Genomic DNA, 20,313 nt, shown 5'->3' with positions numbered 1-20,313 from the left:
TACATTTGAATTCGATATCTTCTTTTTTGTGAAAAATGCTTGCCACGGATATTACTGCATGGCCACATAATCATGCTTAGGTGGGTTCGCAATTTGTCGCTGTTTAACATTATATGGATTTCATAGAGTCTCTCAAGCTTCTTTCTGGGGCTTATGCACTTTTTGAGAGAAATATGGAATGCTGCTACACTATAATATTGGATGGGCGTGGGGGATTTTTCCCATTTTTCTACAGATAGTATAGCATCATTTAATCTTTATAGTCCAATCGGCTGTAAAGAACAAGAACCAATATCTTTCCTAGCTTTTGAAAATAGAGGAATTTTCAGTTTAGATGATAACGTCCAGTAGTGGTGTGAAGTTTGTGTATGGTTTAATTAAATAAATATCCGCGTTAAGTAAAGCTAACAAAGAGTTAATAATCTAAGCTATTAGGTTCGAAAAGTAATTTCGATTTTTTAAAATACAATTTAAAAGCCGATATATCAAGGCTTGCTTGGGAAAAAGGTGAACTACGGAGTAGGTTTCGGTTGATGACCTTCCAAATATGGAAAGAGAAAAACATCATTTTCGGCATATTTTACTTTTCTACTATCAAAAAAGTAAAAATGCTGTTTAAGCAAGAATAAAATTATCCGATGTGTGTTGAGAAGATGTATTGATAGAAGCTTAGTACTAAAACTGATTTACAAAATTTCGTTCCGACGATTTTCATTTGTAATAAACAATAATAAAATCAGTACAGTGCTCTCAAATAAAAAAAAAGGGTTTTTTATTGTCATATGCGATCAAAGAAGAACAGTTATATTTGTATTTAGTCATAGAACTACGTCTCTTTTTCTTTTTGGTGTTCACACGACAATATATGCGTGCCTTTTTATGTGGGTTTTAGAAACCTTTTTTTAAGCCACATTTCTCATTGGCTTAGGCCACATTTCTCGTTGGCTTAGCGCCTAATTGAATCTACCGATTAGGTCGTTCATTTTTTTGACCAATTCATCTGTCGTCCCACATAAATTCTTATATTGCTGTTTTTATTCAATCTTCTGTTCACTTCCGAGCACATTATTGTAGTCTGACGCGACCGGCAATCTATTTCCAGTCAGATCATATCCAGTCAACAGATCTTTTGCTTCTTGTGACATCTTTTATTGTGTAGTAGACAGTCAAATACCTTCTTGCTCTTCGCATTCCTCTTCCTTGTGATAAAAACTCAGGTTTCCGTTTATGATCCAGGCTTCTCCAGTTTTAATAGTCACAGGATTGGCCCGGAGAAAAAAAAAGCTTAAAACCTAAAAAATTATTTATGTGTTAGTACGTGCAACTTATCATAGTGCCACGGATAACGTTAATTGACATATTTAGCAAAACCAGACGACTTTATTCAATAACGAGGAAAAAATATTATTAAATAATTAATTCTTTAATTTTAATTATCACTTTTTTTTTGCAAATATAAAATATATTAGCTCTAGTGTATCATTATTATCTAGAACAATTTACCAATCGGACTTTTTGGTGTATTGTTTGTTAGGCCGTTTCCTTCGTTTTGTAGGCAATTTCCCTTCGGGTTTCGATGGGCTTGTTTTTGGCCGTTTTAGATAACTTTAGAAATTCTATCAGATTCAGTTCTGTTTTCAGCCACCCGATGAGTAATTCTGATTATTCAAAAAAAATTTTGCTAATACTAAATAATAAGATTCTGATTTAAAAAAAAATGTTAGCTGTATTTCTTAAAAATTTTTCTTTATCTTGTATAGAGTGAGACTTCGTAAATGCCCGTTCAACGATGGACTACAACGGGTAAGTTAAATAAATTTAATTTTTTTTAACTACTTTGGCACATTGACTAGTCAATTTTATTGTATTTCATTGTATCAAATGATTCTTATTACGTTAGTTATTTCAATTTATTGACAAACTTAAAATATTTAACCACATATTATCATCGATTACATAATTTATAGATGGTTTAGTTAACAACAATTAAATCCAACAAAAAGAAGGAAAAAAGCAAATTAAGCTATAGTCTTTTCAAATGAGATTAAGCTACTTTATTTGTAATTATCTTCTTAAAACTTTAAACTATGTTACTACTTAACTGAAATTGTGAATATGTTTTCTTTATTTTTTTTTAAATCACAATGAATGGTTAAGCCAATGAATGGTAGGATTTGCGGAAGAAGGATTGGTTAGGGTTGGTTAGGAATAGGCATGGGCTAGGATAACTTTTTCGATGGATTTAATTTTTTTTTATTAATAAAATTATAAATTTAAAGTTTGAAAGTGCATACGAATATATTCATTTTTTTTTTTATGTGTTTGATCTTATATCCTATCTTATATTTTCATACGATAGGTTATAAACCCTCGTCGCGTAAAGTATAACCCCTTATGGGACTGAAAAGTGTTAACTTATATATATAAAATAAAAATTAAGACCCTTTTCTTTCCCGCACTGTAGTCAACTAAATTGAAATATAAATGTGTGTAGCTCACATATTTTGAGCCCCCAGCAACATTCAGTGTCATTAGGTGACATTTAAAGCTTCCACTGCAAAATTTCAAGTTTTTGGGTATAACCTTGGTTAGCATATTTTGTCACTTGAGCGCGTTTTGCATTGTTTACGGCGACTTGAAAACTTTGCTTTAGCGAAAAAATGAAATTAAGACTTGCAATAATTTCTTATGACTTTCGACGTGGATTATCAAAACTGTGCACCGCCGAACTCACTTCCATTTTTGTCAATAAACCACCTTTGCTAAAAGCCGGTATAAAAACTACCAAAACATGACCTTCGTTTGCATACCGCCGAAAATGGCAAAAATTAGCTTCAAGAAATACTGCCACTGTGCTGCGGGACGCCATGTGACGTGGTGTGAAATTGAGACAACGCTAGGCGTTAGTTCCATTACCGTATATAAAATACTGCATCATTATCTAATTGTGGACAAGATTTCTTTCAGTGGATCCTAGATAATTTCGTAAAGCAAACGTTTAAGAAATGCAACGCCGGTACTCTAAAAGACGCGCGTAAGATCGTAACAAAGTAATGAATCACGGAGCTCAGAGCACAGAGCTCACGGAAATCTCAGAGAAAACTGAACGAAAGGCTTTTTAGTAGAGATCAGTTTGGATGATTCAGCTAAGCTGATATCAACTTTCAAGAATTAAGTGCCTCTCACCACTTGTAATTAGGGGTCTGTAAAAGAAATAAAATGATCAAGGAAGATAATAAACAACACGAAGGTTGATTGCATCTGAAAAAGAATATTAATTTTATTGAAAATAAGAATTAAAATAAACTTAAACCAAAGCAGAATTATTCCATATAAATTATATAATTGCATTTTGCACTATTCGGCAATAGTAGGTTTGGCCAGATGCGCATATATGGGCCAGCTTGAAGTGTGTCACAAAAGTGCAACGTAGACAGAAACTAAAATTAAAGAAAGAAATAAACGATGACACACTTCAAATGTATCAATTTTCCATAACCAAACGAAATAATTGTGTAAGGTCAGTAAGAGTAGGCAATAAAATTTTTGCAAAATGGAAGAAGCACAAACGTGCATGCATAATTGAAAAAATAAAAAATATATTAAAGCCAGACATATATAAGTAACCGAGGTACTTGAATTAGTTAATATAGAGTTTAGTAAAACTACACATATGGGCCTACGCGTATGAGCCGAAAACAGCAGTCAACTCTATGGACGTTTCAAGATGTACCTAATCCAACGGTAGTTGTTAAATTTGAAGGAAATGGTCGGTTTTTCGTAAAACTTCATCATGGAGCATCCGTGCTTTTAGAGGAATGTAAACAACCATTTGTTTGCCGGAAGCCATTGGTAAAATAAGGTAAGCAAAAAAGAGCCGTCAGATCGTTCTTCGCCACGACAATGCGAGCTTTAAGTACCTCTTCTCACAACCGACTATTTAACTCAAAAAATAGAAATAGTCTCTCTGCTAGTTACGATTTGGCTGTAGACTATGCATATCCCATAAATAACTCGGTTTTGATTCAGAAAACGACTTTGTTGATGTTTTCCCCTTTGTGTTAGAAGATTAGTTTCTTTGTTCCAATTCACAAAAGTCGAAATAGACTTCACATTGGCAGTTATAGAGGCATTGCCTACTGTTTGAGTTTTTCTTCATTCCAGCATGGCTTCTTGAAAGGAAGATCAGCTGTTACGAGTTCTTTACAGTTTACTTTCAATGTTTTCAAGGCTTTTTCTAGTGGCTCTCTTTAGTGAAGTGTTTGGCTTAGTTAACCATAATTTACTGATTTCCAAATTCCAGCCCTCTCGCTTCCCCTTCTACGTAGTGAAATGGATAAGTTCGTATCTGCATAACAGATCATTCATGGTTCTGTTTAACTTCGTCTCTTTGGATAAATTTCTCTTGAAGTCTGGCGGCCCTCAAGGCAGCCACTAGGAACTCTTTTATTTAATTTATACATTAATGATCTCCTCTCGGTGATTACATCCAGTCAGATCTTAATGTACGCTGGCGATTAAATAATAATAAAAGGAATTTGATGGAAGGCTTCCCCTTTGGCCTATATAAATCCCTATTCTACAATAAAATTGAGAATTTCTCTATAAAATAATAATATCAAAAGGATTTGACAGAAGGCTTTTTACCCTTTTTGCCTACCATACTTTTTGAACATGTATCCACGGATCCCTAGCGGTAATGGTGGTAATTGATCAACTGCGCTTGTGGAAACCTTATGGTGGAAGCAAGCGCATTTTTCTTTCCCCTTTTTGAACGCATATAGTTGGTCAATTTGTGAGCCCTGACTACTGGGTGCGGTCCTTCGGGGAGTACTCGTGGTGGTTGTGGTTGGCAGTTCCAAGCCAAAGTGGAACAATCGAGTGCAGCTAGGCCTCACTGCCCAGGGTGGGGTTTATTGATCCATACGCAATAAACCGTTCTGGACTCTGGTGCTGCTTAGGCCCCTACTCTGTGGGGATTGTCTAACTCGGCGTATATTAGGCTTAAAATGGCTTGGGCCACCGTGGGATTAAGCCTTTCAGGCAGGAACCCACGTTAAACCCATGCCACAAATCTGTACGCTGGCGATTTTAAATTCTTTTCTTCCCTCTCCTTGGAATCGCAATCGTATCAGCTTCAAATTAACTTAAGTAATTTGGTGCTCGTTAAATTTTATGAAATTAAATGTAAACAAGAAGCTTTCTTTCTCAAAAAAAGCGTAGATTCGTTCATCGATTTAGGGGTTCCTTTGACGAAAGATTACGTTTTAAATTGCATATTGAGTTCTCTTTAAGTAAAGCTAGAGCCACGCTTGGTTTTATTAACGAATGGTCTAAAGGGATGAAGGATCTTTACATTACAAAAAGACTATAACTCTGCTTAATCAGACCAATGTTTGAGTATGCCTCTGCTGTGTGGTCTCCTTTCTATAGGTGATAGCTAGGTTAGCAGGTAGAACGATGGTAGTAACGTCTCTATATTCTCAGCAGATGAAGCGAGCATAATGTGTGAAAGATGAGATTTAAACGGTAAGATATTGGTTTTATGAAAATTATAATGTTTATTTGAGGGAATTGGATTTGACGCATTAGAATGATTTAACGGACTATCATGCCTATAAGCAAAGGAAACACAAATAGCCAGATGATAAGGATCCTCAGGTAAACTAAACAACAGGCAGCGGTTTGCGACTATCTCTAGGAAACTGGCAAGGCGAAGATCTTACAGTCTGCCACTACAACTACGAGTTCGACTGCATTGAAGAAAGCTACGGACTAATAATTCGTCGAAAAACACATTAGTGCTCAGATCAGCCAGATTTATCACTATAACACCAAGTGACTTCTGATATATTAAATTCCCCCAACGATATCACTATATCAGTGAGGTTAAACTTTTCGGCCACGTGACAAGTAAGGGCAGCATATTTCTATTAAATAGAGATATCTAGATATAAGAGAAGCAACTTACATACAACTGTTTATTGGCAATTTTCGTCCGAATGGCAGTAAATTCAACATCGAAGATTAGGAAATTCAATTAACTAGGATGGGGCTGCAGCAGAAAAAGCAATTAAAACACCAGTGCGATCCAATCGATTCTTTTTGAAAATCTGGAAAGAATTGTGAATTCCGAATGTAAAGCAGGCTTTAACCAAGTTTCAGTGAAGGCCAAACAGGAAAACTCCATGCCAACTGAATTTAGGGAACTAGAGCGAATTTTTGAGTTCAGGCTCCTAACATTTTGGTAAGTGATAGTTACTCGGCCTGAAGAAATACTAGTGTCTGTCGTTCTGTCATTTGTGTCACGAAGCTTTATTTTCAGACCGCAAACACTTTCGTGTAATAATTTTAGAGGTTGCGAGTTATTTACTTGGTTTTTGCTACCGGCACATTATCGGACAAGACCATGTCCTTAGGCAGCCTAATCTTGTTACTGGGGACACCATTATCGTGTTCGACTGCCGAATTCTTCACTGGATTTCTACCTCTAGATATTAATTCTTTCACTAAGGCATTCTTCTGCCAAATCGATTTATCCAGAACAGAATTGCAATACTCAGTTTGTGATAACAGTTTGAAGGATGCTATACCCCTATATTGTGTTGCTTTCATATTAAATATAGATACTTTGTTGGGATTAAGAGTCGCAATTTTCATCGAAATATGAGATCTGTTATCCTCTATAACTGTACAAGAGGACAGCTTTGAAATAATGATCGATGGTTGGCAAATTAGCTCGCGTTGCATTACGTCCATATGTGTGCGATGCCAATACTGTATTTCCTGTTCTGTCTGTTTAAAGTGCATCGCATTATTATTTATTGGGATTAACCGCCATGGTGGGATTTACTGGAATATTCCCATATATTCCCTACCCGCGTGGACAGTAGGAATATATTAATTTATTATATGTAATTATATATAAATTATAATCCGCGCTTAAAAAATATAAAGAAATATATATATAATGTCATATATAAATATACATACACATTCATATATGTAAGTCAAGTGTTAAGTGTAGTATAAAAAAAATTAAAATGACGAGCAAACTACGGCACATATAAATACCGATAACATAAAAATACCGTTCAACCATTTGCATTTAGGTAAAAAATAACCGTTTAATAATTTATTTCATTTAACTATTTTTTTAAATTTGTAAGCGATATTGTAAAATATTTTGTTCAAACAGTGCAAATGGAACGATATTAATGGTGTTTTAATTCCCCTAGGGCATTTAAATTAATACCTCTTATGAGCCCATCTTTATCAATATATTCTGTCAGTTACAAGTTATAGTTTTTTGATCATTGCAGGCGACTTTGGTGACTATTCACTAAACGCGTTTAAGGAATTTCTGATGTGTATTTCTGTTTTACGAACACATTTACAAGCCCGCAATTTTTTTTTATTCTTTGGGTAGGCGGTGATCTAGTAGGTGGAATGGTGAGAGAGAACACATGGCCAACGACCAAAATGTGGATGACCATTGGTATAATGCCAGAAAAACGTGTGTGGCCATTGCCGCACAGCTTTTTAAACGTGACGCTTTGAATGAGCATAAATGAAAAGAATCCGAAATTAATGACACGCTCATAGTTTGAATAATTTTCTGTTAAGCATTGGAAATGAAAGTTAAATCTCTGTAAATCTATCAAATTTAGATAACATCTTGTGTATATGAAACAAATATTGATTATCTCTATTATTTATTAGGAGCAGAGCTGACTTACTGTAAAAACCAACTAATATCTTAAGACCATCCATAATAGCTCTCTTAACAGCAAGTCTGATGACAAGCAACTCAATGCCGGAATTAGTTGACCACGAAAACAATCAAAAAAAAAAAAAAAAAACTGTTAACCCTTTGCATCTCTAATTTCTTTTTTTTGGAGCTACCATTAGGAAATTTGCAAAAAAGGGCATGAAGAAGTAGTGCCAATAAAAAAAATTGCGTATTTGAAATACTACACAATTAGTATGTAAAAGAATAAAAGGCATTTAACAATAGCATAACGATTAGCGTATGAAATTCGATGTGAGCATAATCAATAAACCACTAGAATGGGAAACGAAACCCAACTTTGTATTTGAGATAAACACAAGCGCAATAAACGGCTTTTTAAATTAGAGCGAAACTTCTCAGTATCAATTTTGTAAATTGGAACTCGTGTTTAAAGCTACATTAAATTACTTGGCTAAGAAAACAAGCGTCCGCTGCTTCTTTACTCTACGCATCGGTCTAAAATATCTAAATAACACTGACTTTACCAATATCTTTTCAGACTTAGTAATTACTCAGCAAAATCCCTTAATAGTATCTCTTTTAAAGAAATCCAATTTAAAAAGGCATCATGGACCTTTCGTTTAGGGGTTAGTTTATTTTTGTTCTCTAAATTATATTCAAATGATTTTTTTAAATTTTTAAAGTTTCCTTTTATTTATTCACTCAACTGCCTAAATAGATTGTAAATTAAATATTTAATAAAAAAAGAATAACTTTATCGGTAAGACTGCATTTAAACAATTTATCGAAAATGCTTTGCATTGCAGCGGGTGGTATCTTACACCCAGTTCATAACCAGTGGACAGACTTCATTGAAAAACTTCTAAAATAATATTTCGATTGACTTAGGAATATTTATTTGGTTTACTAGAAATTAAATACAACTAGTAATTCCCACAATACATTTCACCTTTTACTCCATTTCCTCCTTTCGATTTTCATTCCTTTTACTTACTCTTAGTTTTTTCTCTTAAACTTTTTTTGGTGTAGCTGTCTCACCTAACAATTTCCATATTTTTGGGAACTCTTCCAGAAGATCATGCCTCTACTATATTTACAATTTTTCTCATTTTATTTTGATTATTTCTGATTGTACATCTGCATTCATATGTAGTTGTAATGCGATAAATATATTTATTGTACATCTGCATTCATATGTAGTTGTAATGCCAATAAATATATTTATCGCGAACTTAGGTAATTTATGCCTCTCACACAAAATCTAAATCCGGCAACTAATTTAACGGGAGATGTATTCATTGCATCTATTTAGAAACCTTATAGAGCTAATCGCAAGCAGCAGTGAAGTACTTGGAAAGTCTGACTTACTTACATGTTTGTTGAAGTTTGCAAAGATGAAATTTTTCTAAGTAGATTTACCAAACGTAAATCGAACTTTCACTTTCCATTTTTAAATTCAGCACAAATTGTACCCGTGCGTTATATTGGCGGTATACAACAACAGTTATTGATGTTATATTCGCTATGGTTATGTTGTCGGAATGCAACAACAATTATTGAGGTTATATTCGCCATTGTTTTTTTATCACATCACATATTGAACTCGGATTAAGCACATTTTATGGTCATGTTTTTTTTTTGTATTAAATTTTGAATAATTAAAAGAATTTTAAATTACAAAATTTATATTTCTATGGAAAAGTGCTTTTTGTCAGCTAAATGGCACTCTTGCATTTACAAAGCGCCAAAATATTATTATGATGGCTATGTAAGATTCGTCCTGTCGCGAATATGTTACCTATATACAGAAGTTAACTGTATCACGCTTATAAATTTTTTATTGTGATCTAGCGAAATGACGAATGTGGCGAAAGCTTTTTAATAGTTATCTCTTTCTATTCGAAGCTATTAACATATTTACTATTAAAAAAAATGAATTGATGAGGTGCGCAATCGTGAGTTCGTTCTATAAACAATGCTTAAAGCTAAAATTGATAGGATTGGGTAAACTATGGTGCTATTAAAAGAAATATTAAATGATCATGGAAAAAGCGGAACTTTCATTTCTTAAGATCATATAGGTAAAGATATGTAAACAGCAAAATCGTCGACATTTCTCTGCTATTATATCGGTCTGTAACCAAGAACAATTTGGTTCATTTTTCCAATGGGTTCCGTTCTTATGGTAGGTTTAAATGTGAAACATTTACAGACGGTTGTCACGCACTTTAACTATCATAAAAACGAGATTAATTTGGTTTTCTTGGAAAAACATGAACAACGAACAACAATAAGCTCTCGCCAAGTCAATATTTTATTAATAAGACGCACAAAGCCGGATATATCAGATACACGATGGATTCTGCATGCTTATTGAATATAGTTTATATAACATATCGGCTGCTCTGAAAATAAATACCAATTCGAAAAATAATGGTACTTACGTATTAACGCGACCGCCGCAAAAATATTATTGAAATATTATTATTATTAAAAAAAAATTATTAAAATATTATTACGTATTATACTTAGAAACCAAAAAAACTTTTTTAAAAGTTTAAAAGGTTGCTTTTTATTGATTTTATTGCGGTAATAAATAAGTGCCAAAATAATTTTCTACATAAAATTCTAAAAATTAGATCATTTCAGTATAAAAGAAGTTTTGTATGAGAAAGGCCTCCGAGAAACGGAGCAACTTCAGTAAAATTTAGCGCAGCGCACTCTTATGTCACATCGGAAACAAGTCACTAACAACTTTCGCCATAGAATTCTAAAAATTATTTGTTGCTGCCATGTACGTCCAGCTTATACTATTGTGAATATGGGAGGATGTTCAAAGAAAGATCTATTCAAGATTTCTACATTTACTTAGCGTGTAAGAAGGTAATGTTATGTTTTTATCCTTTTTTAACGAGAGCAACTAAAAATGCTAATTTCCTTTTATATCATATAAGGAGAAAGGTGGACAGTAAAAAATGTCTGACTCGAACCACTTTCACTAAAACTAGTCATTGAGCGCAAGCATATTTTTCTTGATCTGTGGCGCATATTTAAACATGGGCAAGAGCACGTGTATCAAATTGTTTTATATTATGTTTCTAACAATTTCAAAAAACACGTCTCTATCTCTTGCAGCTGTTAGCAAATGTTCAGTAATGTTTATGCCCTTCCATGATACATGATATTGCGAAGCCAAGATGGTTGCTTTCTGTACACACCACGACTTTCGTTAATTTTCTCTAGTAGTATGAGCTGTAGGAGATGTTATTTTTTTTGATTTCGCATTGTGTGACCCCAATATGATTTTTCTTGTTGTAAGGAAGCGTTTTGCTTCCTTCGCCCACCTAAGACAGTCAGCCACAGCGAACAACCCGTCAGTCTGATCTGTCCGTGAACGACTGTCTGGGGTAACAAAAACATGAACAACCTCCTCTAGCCCAAAAATAAGAAACTATGTACAAAACCTCAGAACCCAACCTGTATAAAAGTATAAACAAGAAACTACATACAAAGCCTCAGGGCCCAACCTGTATAAAAGTATTAATAAGAAACTATGTACAAAGCCTCAGAACCCAACCTGTATGAAAGTATTAATAAGAAACAATGTACAGAAGCCGCATGTTAGGGCAAACAAGACACACAGAAATAAATGTAGGTAGGAAAATAAGGGACAAGCATATACGAGCATGCAAAAGTCTCTATGCTGTAAAATATAAAAACACATGCAAAGTGTGTAAACGGCATAAACATTGCACAGATAGGGCATATGAAATCTTTAACGCTGTTAGGGCATACAAAACATACAGAAATAAACGTAGGTAGGAAAATAAGGAATAAGCATATACAAACATGCAAAACGCGTAGACTTTAGCACCACGCAAAAATCTCTATGCTTTAAACACCGGCAAGTGTATAAACTGCAGAAACATTGCACAAAAAGTATAGCACCGTTAGGTCATATGAAATCTTCAAAGCTGTTAAGGCTTACAAAACACACAAAAATAAACGTAGGTAGGGAACAAGGAGCAAGCGTACACACATGCTAAATATAAACAAACACGCACAAATACACAAGAACAGGAAAATACACTTGCTGGTATAAAACTATAGAAACGTATTGAACACATAGTCTAAGCAACAAGTACCCACATGGTGCATAAATCACGCGATTTGGTACCTGGGTACGTGTTGAGTAGGCATTTGATCAAACATAGCAATAAGCTAGATGTAAGTTGATAGTAAGTTATGTACAAGTTGTTTCATGTAGGTCGCAACAAAGGTTGCGACAGCAGCCAACCTAAGTTAAGCACACACATAAAATAATACCCCAAGGCATAGAACATGTTGGAAATGGGACAAGCGAGCGAGACTCCGGCTATAAAAGAGCAGCTCATCACACAGAATCTTTCAATTTGTATCATAGCCGCCTAAGGTAAGTGTGTACGGACAATTTGACAAGGCAACCTTTTTTTTTGACTTTACGGATAGGGGATGTACTGGCTAGTTGTTAGTCGTCATCCCTGAAGGACTTTGCAGGACAACTGATATTACGGATAGGGGATGTACTGGCTAGTTGTTAGTCGCCATCCCTGAAGGACCGAGGACCATATTTTTTTGTGTTTACATACGAATACCCACCCGGAGACAAACCAAGGCAGCTATGACACTGGGAACGTATCCGGTTTCTTTTTTTTTGTAGTGCTCCGCGACATCCAAAAAAAAGAGCGAAAGAAAAAGCTCTAACTACGCGTGCAGAAAAAAAAACGGTAAAAGCGCTACAAAGTCGGGTCACCTCGCCGGTTCCTTTCCTAGCCAGCCTCTACGCAACGCTGTACCCCGCTTAATACTCAATAAAAGGAAATTTTAAATCTTCCCCCCGAAGGCCGGCTAAGAAGACTCATTACATTGTTATTGCTCCACGATCTTTATCAAAATAAATAAATAAAGAACGAAAGTTGAAGAACACGCTTAATCATGTTACGAGGCTTGAGTATCTAAAAGAAACAATTTAGCATCAAAATCTAATTTAACACGTATGTACGTGTACGCGTCTCTTTACGAGAAAATAGAACACTCGATGTGATGGCAAAAATAAATGAATGAGTTAAATACTTTTCAGTTTGAATCTGTCGCAAAAACTTTTTCTCTTTTAATGCTGAAAGAATATTAAAAATTATTTCATCAAAAGCTTATCTTACGCAAGTAATCCTTTATAGGATTTAAAAATGCAAATATTGCATCCAAACAGCGAAAGCGTGTACGCGCCATGTGCGCTAGTCGTCGATGAAGTATGCAGCCATCCTTAAGATGTTACTTTGCATGTCAACAAGACTACTCCAGCTTCAGCATGTTTTCATACAATTTCAAATCAAATCAACTCAAGTAAATTATGTTTACTTTCTTTCTTCATCTTCCTTTGATTCTACTCTTTCATTCTCATCAAGGTAACCACCTTTTCATTATGAGTTATACGAAAAACGAATGTTAAGAAATGGTTTTGAATATTACGAATTATAACAACCAACAGAAAAAAGTCAAATTTTTGCGAATTTATGGGATTTTTATTTTTGTCGTAATCTTTCAGATAATACTAGGAAATATGTGAAGAAAGATAAATGTCCGCCCTGGATTGTAAGCATTTTATTTCGATTACGTTTTTGTGGATTCTAGCTTTATATTAATGGTTCCGAGTTATGGTGTTTACCTAATTTCACTATTGCTGTGCGCTTTTTCCTGTACCCAACCAAAAAGACAGACAGACAGACACTCAGATAGAAGACTACATCGATCAATGACATCAGCTGTGTCTTTTTGTCATCCAAAGAAGTTGTCATTGAGATTCCGATGGGCTATATAATAAAAGGTGAAAATTTCGTACAGAATATTTAGTCAGTTATTGAAAGAATATCCGGGCTGGTGGATTAGTAGTAGCGGACGTAGTTTATCCGGAGTACTGTATGGGAAGTTAGCCGACCGACTGACGGAGGAAATTGGTGAGTGAGTTACTGTGAAAGACGTTGTAAGAAAAATTCAGTTAGATATAGTTTGAGAAGGGTGGGTAGAAGACGGGGCGGTCAGACAAGAATGATAGACTATATTTGGTACGCGCGAAGCTTGAGGTTGGCGTTGGCAGTAAACACAATGACCGGAAATATACGTGACAGCAAAAATTTACAGCTTGAGACTGACAGCGAGGACGAGGTAGGTTTTTTGGGATTCGACGTAGGAGTAAAACAGGTTGACACAAGTGAGAGATATGGTAGTAGGGGGAGAAGAAGCGACGGACGTTCAGGATGCAATAGAAAAACAGGTGACACAAGTGGGAGAGAGATGTGAACAGGTGACATAGGGAGAGAAGAAGCTACGGACGTTCAGGAGACATTAGAAATGACACACGGATTGACTACGGTGCCCTGCGTAGTAGGTAGGGTAGACATACAAAGTCCTGTAAATGTTATTGACGGCATTTACACCAGCGAACCCTCGATATCGGCGCATGCGAGGCTTATTCAGGAGGTTTACCGGCTTCAAGCTAGAAATGAGGAATTGCAACGGCGCCTAGGAAGATATGAAGGCCAGGAGGGTGGACCAGAAACTGACAGCGTGGTGCCGGACATTGGGGAGCTAAAAGAAGTCGTGAAGAAATTGATTCCAAACGACAAAATTGTCCAATTACACTTCGATGAAGTGCTCACCAATCATCGGGTAGTGTATTCGCGGGCGGAGGAAACACTACATGGCTGCAAATATTTCGACGAGCGCACCAAGAGGAAAACGTGTGCCCACAAAACGGGCCCCGTCTTCGCCGTAAGAAGACTGATGACGGCTTTTAATATGCTGATGAGCGTCCTCCACACGTGGGAATTTAGATGCAAGAGTACTACAACACAATCTCAAACTGGCGCGGAAGATTGGATTAGAGGGAAAAATTAAAAACAGCTAACAACAATACGACCATACGACAATTGGAAAATTTTACAAAAGACTCGCGCCCACTTCTCCATTCTGGGCCTGGAGAGGCGCTGTTCAATCGGGCACAGCACCGCGCTACACGAATGAACTGGTGCAATTATTCAACGACGCGACGCTAGCCTCGCTACAAGCGGCAATTAATGAAGATGTGTTCAGAAACGGTCCCGAGATTACCAAACGGATCTGCGAGATCTTCGCGATGATGGCAAAGTTCGTGAATTTAGTTCATCGGAGCTCCATATCGGACAAAACTTGTGGCGAGCTCAAAGGCGAACTCCAGGAAGTTAGCGACTACTCCATGAGAGTTTTTGCGAAGGACGCCCTAGCTGAGGCAACAGAGATGACGATTAGAAATTTATCCTTCTTGATGGATCATTTGGTGAATGCCTAGCACAATTTTCGCCTCATACAGGATAAGCCGGGACCGTGTTCCTCCTTCAAAAATGTTTGACAAAAAGGAAGAGGAGCAGGTCGGCTGTGGAGATCGTAAAATTGTGCAATCGTCTGAGGAATCTGCAGGTGTTCCGATATAAAAGAGAACTAAAAACGGACAACTATTACCTCCGTATCACTGAAATGAGCAATGAGCACGGCTTGCCTCCTTCAGGACAGCAGGATCCTGCAGTAGCGGCATGGTGCACCGAATTAATTTGCTGGGATTCGCACTACTTACGCTGCTAACAGGCAGAAACATGATGGAGCGAATTGATCAGAACGCGTCTGCATTCTAAGATAATTACAACATTGTATGAATTCACTTATAAATTACTTACTTACGTTCTCATTTTTTCCTTTAAATTAAAAAGATCCATTCACGACGCTATTTAAGGAAAACCTTACAAGGAAACAAACGCAAAGTAAAGGTATTTGAAATATAATATAAATATATTAATAAATTACTTATTTACGTTCTCATTTTTTACTTTAGATTAAATAGCGCCACCGCCCACCGCCTCATATAGATGAAGATTCACTGTACGCCAAAGGTAAGTTTGCATTTAGCCTTTTTTATTATTATGTATAAATTATCCAATTGTTTTTATTCATTTCAGTTTAAAGAAAAATTGAATACGCCTGCATTATCGATTCAGCAGAATTCGACATTTCCTTAGGCCAAATGATTTGTGGTCATCTCTATATATAAATTTAATAATTATATTAATTTACCTTTGCAACCATCAAGATGTCAAGAAGCCCGCACAGCAGCAACCGTGGATATGTATTTTTTATGCATATATGTATTATGTATATATATTACATATAAACGGAGCTTATATTTATTTATTATTATTATTGTAAATATTATTATAGTTTTAAGCTAAGTTTATAATGGTGTAGACCTACAGGGGAGTCAGCCATTTCAAACACGCGCCTATCACGGTACTTCAAGGGTGGTGTGGAAAACCTGTCAAGCTGGCTATGAAAATATCTTGTTTAATCTGTGCAGTCTATATATTTAACTCTGCTCAATTTTGAAGCGTTTATAAGTGTTTAAAACCGCTTAAGACTGCTTAAGACTGTTCATGAAGGTGTACATAGGTTTTGATGTTTAACTCTGCTCAATTTTAAAATGTTTATGAGGGTTTATGACTGTTTATGACTATTTATGACGGTTTATGAACATTTATAACATCTCTGGCGAGAAGTTAGGCCGCTCGTGTACGTACTCCCACATTTTTGTTTTTGCTACAGAAATTTTGATTTTCGATTATTTTCTTTGCTAAGAAACATTTTACTATTACACGCCATCAGCCTGAGAGGTCGAATAAGCTAAGGATCTCGCTAACAACACAATTGTCGTGGGTTCAAATCTCATGCGCGGTAGAGTTTTCAATGAACTAATTTATTTTATAGTCAACCAAAGTCGACCGTTAAGGCACCCTATATTATGCTATGAAGCGAGCCCTTAACAGTCCTCAATTTGTGATTCGTACATCATCTTATATATTTCAAATACACGTTGATTGTCTACACCTGTTTTGTTTATTAAAAGCAGAGTTGAATTTCTATCGGAAAAAACGAAATTTTTTCCTTGACCATTCATTTCAGCATGGCTGATGGCCAACAATTCAATAAAAGTAGAGAAGACTCTGAGTTTATGTAATGTTTCAGATAGATGTTTCACTACCGTTTAGCTGTATATATTATATCCGACTGAACTCTCGGTAGCATATAGAAAAAATTAGTTTTGAGAAGTGTTAAGAAATGTTCAATTTAAAAGGCTCTGTTAAAAGCATTGTAGCTAATGCAAATTTGAATTTAAAGAAATCCATCTGCCAGTCTGTAGCTAGGAACACATTTGGATTTTAAAAATATTGCTTTTTGATATTGAAATTAAAAATTTCAATTTTCTTACAAAAAAGTAAATGCTGTGTGTGCGTGGGTACTATTAAAGGTTCGTATAAAAGAGATGATAATTATTAGGATGTTGCTTCTTGCCTTTTTTCAAGCAAAATATGTTTAATGTTATGAACTGTGTTGCAGTCATATTGTAATAAATTTTTCGTCAATTTTTTCTGTGAGGCTGCAAGCTCAGCATCATACAGCTGACCTGAAACAATTTATAATTCCACACCCGAATTCATAATCAATATCAAAATCTTCATCATAAACTTATAATTTCTTGTCTCCTTTCGTTTCGCTATTAAGTTTTCGTTATTTTGTCTTGAAAATGGTTTTAAGTGGATATGAACGCTTTCTGAAGGCATTTGTTATAGGGACGTCAAAATTCGTCTGACTGTAACTTTCTATATTGCACAGGCAATCTTTTCAAATCATTTCCATTCATATAGTTTTGCCATTGTAGCAATTGTGACTTGTTGTATGTTTTTGTCCACTGTGGCCTGGCGCGATACTCAAAGTGTTAGCAACTTCTTCACGCCTACATCTTCATTTAAAAGGCGACAAAAACCTTCCTGGAAACGCGTTTCCCTCTATTTCCCTAACCTGAATTCGACACTCTTCTAACAGTCTTTAGCAACTATAATGTAAGTATTTATAATGTGGTATAATATAAATAACATCGTATATTCCGTGTGCAGAGGTTTTAAAGCCACCTAAACATAGTTTTCAATTTATTAAAAACCTTTTTACATTATTTTCTATTGTGGCTTAGTCCACCCCAATTAGCGGTCACAAGCGAAATGGTTTGTTTCTTATCCAACCATACCATATATGGATTTTTGCAATTTAAAATTTTTTAGACTTGTATCAATTTTTCGTATTATTCGCTTTTGATTTTGCATACAATACGCATAGAACGCGTTAAAAATTCTTCGACATTTTTATAGTTTAACCAGGCATCGTGTTCTCTTGTAATAATAAGTTTAACTTAAACTTTGCAGAAAAAATTCTTTTCCTTAGTTTAAAAGATGGCTTTAAAGAAAAAATTCATTACCTAAAAGGAATTTTTTCCTTAAAATTAAAGTTATACAACAAGTCATTGGTTTAATGTTTCAAAAAAACTGCTTAGGTCGATAAAATCTCTGCATCTCTGCTGGAAATTTATAGCCTAATGTCTTCCTTATCTGTTGATTTCTTATTTGCACAATGCATTAACAGATATGTTTAAAGAGTGCTTACGGTTATTTAGAAGTCATCGAGACGACCCTTGAATAAATTTGCGTCTTAGAGCGAATCGAAAGAACTAGATGATGCTGGCAAGAAATTATACGTATGCGATACATTTTTTTAGTGATTAATTTGACAATAGAATTATGAATTTTCTTGTCCACACTCTTAAAATCCCAAACGTACGTTACGGTTTTTTCGCAGAATGAAGAAGAGGATTTGAGAATAATGGTGAAAATTAATAAAGAATTTATTGTAGTAAAAAAATATGTTTATACCCATTTCAAATATTCAAACGCGCTTTTTTAAAACCGTATAGCGAACTGCTCTTTCAAACTTTTAGTTTCACTACAATATTTTTAGAATGATATTCTCCAGGGAAACTGCAGAGTGATTTTAAATATTAATTGACATAATACACTTAAAGACTCTTTATTAACAAAATATAGGCTGTTTGTTGGACATTAAACTGTTTTTTTCAAGTATATAGTAAACGTGAGTCTAGTAATGACAGTTTTCAAACAGCTATTGATCAGGCAGCCACATCTTGAGAAAAAAGTTTTTGGTTCATTTACAGCACCTTGGTCTGGTGAAGAAAAAACAAGAAAGAGGAACGTACAAGTTGACCTGGTGAAAAAGATTTTGTAAACACGAATTTTAAAGCGCATTATTTAATAAAATAAACTAAGAAAATGTTATTTAAGCTAATATTAACTTTGAAGATCAAATTGATTGAAAACTGGGTGAGAGTCTTTGACCAATTACAGGGAAAATAAAAGTAAATTTGGTCTTTCTTGATCAATACGAATGCTACTAGGCAAATATATATAAATGCACTTGTGTCTACGAATTTTCTAAACCATATTTTTTTTTCTCAAGTATATGGTAGTTTTAGAGCGTACACATTCAATTATGCGCTTTGCGTTAATATATGGTTGCTGAATTGGATTCCCTGGATCCCTATTGAATTCGATGCACGGAGCAAGAAATTGGCAATGTATAGTTACACCCCAAAAGGTTATCGTGTATGGAATTGTAAAAATTTGATGAGTCCTCTTTTTCCTTATGCTTTTACACAGAGTGTTAGTAAGAAGTTTCTCGTGAGTACCGTAAGACACGGGCAAAAGCAGAGTATCTCTAATAATAAGAATACGAAAATGTGGATATTAAGTGTTCACATATATTGTGGATATTAAGTACTCATATATATATGCATGGTGCATCCTTTTGTTCTATTCGTCAACGAAGAATGGGAATGGGGTATGTTCATTTTGTGAAAATGTTTGCAACGCCCCGAAGACAGCTTCAGAGACCCCACAAAGTACATATATTCTTCATCAACAGCAAATTCTGAATTACTTTAAGCATGCCTCTCTGTTCGTCGGGCTGTATATCCGTCTGTATAATATCTTCTGTAAACATTTTCTTGTCCGTAAAAGTGAAGTTGTTGACTTCGAATTTGCAGAAAAATTGGAAGTTCTTGCACGCTGGTGGGCATTGAAATTGGGACAAATCGACTGAAGGTCACGCTTACAGAAGCATGTAAGTTGAGAACGTCTCTGTTATTTAAAAAGAGTAAAATACTATTTTTTTGCTTATTACACTCTCATGTAGTGCCCGTGTAACAGTAAAAAAAATTGACAACGCCTAGCTAATTTACAATGCATTAAAATATAATTTTGCTTACAATACCTTGATAATAAGCAAAAAATCTCATAAAGTACATAAATTCTTGGCCAATTTCAAATTGGATACGTACCTAAGCACGTCTGCTTGTTGTGTCCGTCTGTCCGTCTGCCCAACTGTGTGGTATACGTGACACACATTCTCCTATTCGCAAACATTAAGATGTCGTCTTAGAAATTTGCAAACAGACCAAAGAACGAAAACTGCTAACACCTTTGCTCGCCGTGTTTTTTCCTTGTTATACGATTTATACAGCAAATGTACCATATAAATGTCCACTTTAATTCTGAAAATAGAAAAAAAATTAGGCGCGTTCACCCAATATTATACAA

The 20,313-nt window shown here is 35.2% G+C and overlaps 1 protein-coding gene across 1 annotated transcript; it reads left to right on the top strand.

The window, feature by feature from the left end:
- Positions 1–1,755: 1,755 nt before the first annotated feature.
- Positions 1,756–14,686, top strand: LOC119642453. Its single transcript, XM_038041605.1, has 2 exons — positions 1,756–1,803; positions 13,338–14,686. Exon 2 carries the CDS (start codon positions 14,141–14,143, stop codon positions 14,684–14,686), a length of 546 nt encoding a protein of 181 aa, XP_037897533.1. The 5' UTR covers positions 1,756–1,803; positions 13,338–14,140.
- The last annotated feature ends 5,627 nt before the right edge of the window (positions 14,687–20,313 follow it).

Source organism: Glossina fuscipes, unplaced genomic scaffold, assembly GCF_014805625.2.
Source record: "Glossina fuscipes isolate IAEA_lab_2018 unplaced genomic scaffold, Yale_Gfus_2 222, whole genome shotgun sequence".
Classification (NCBI taxonomy): Eukaryota; Metazoa; Arthropoda; class Insecta; order Diptera; family Glossinidae; genus Glossina; species Glossina fuscipes.
Note: the sequence above shows the minus strand (reverse complement) of the source record. Positions and strands in the feature narration are given on the sequence as shown.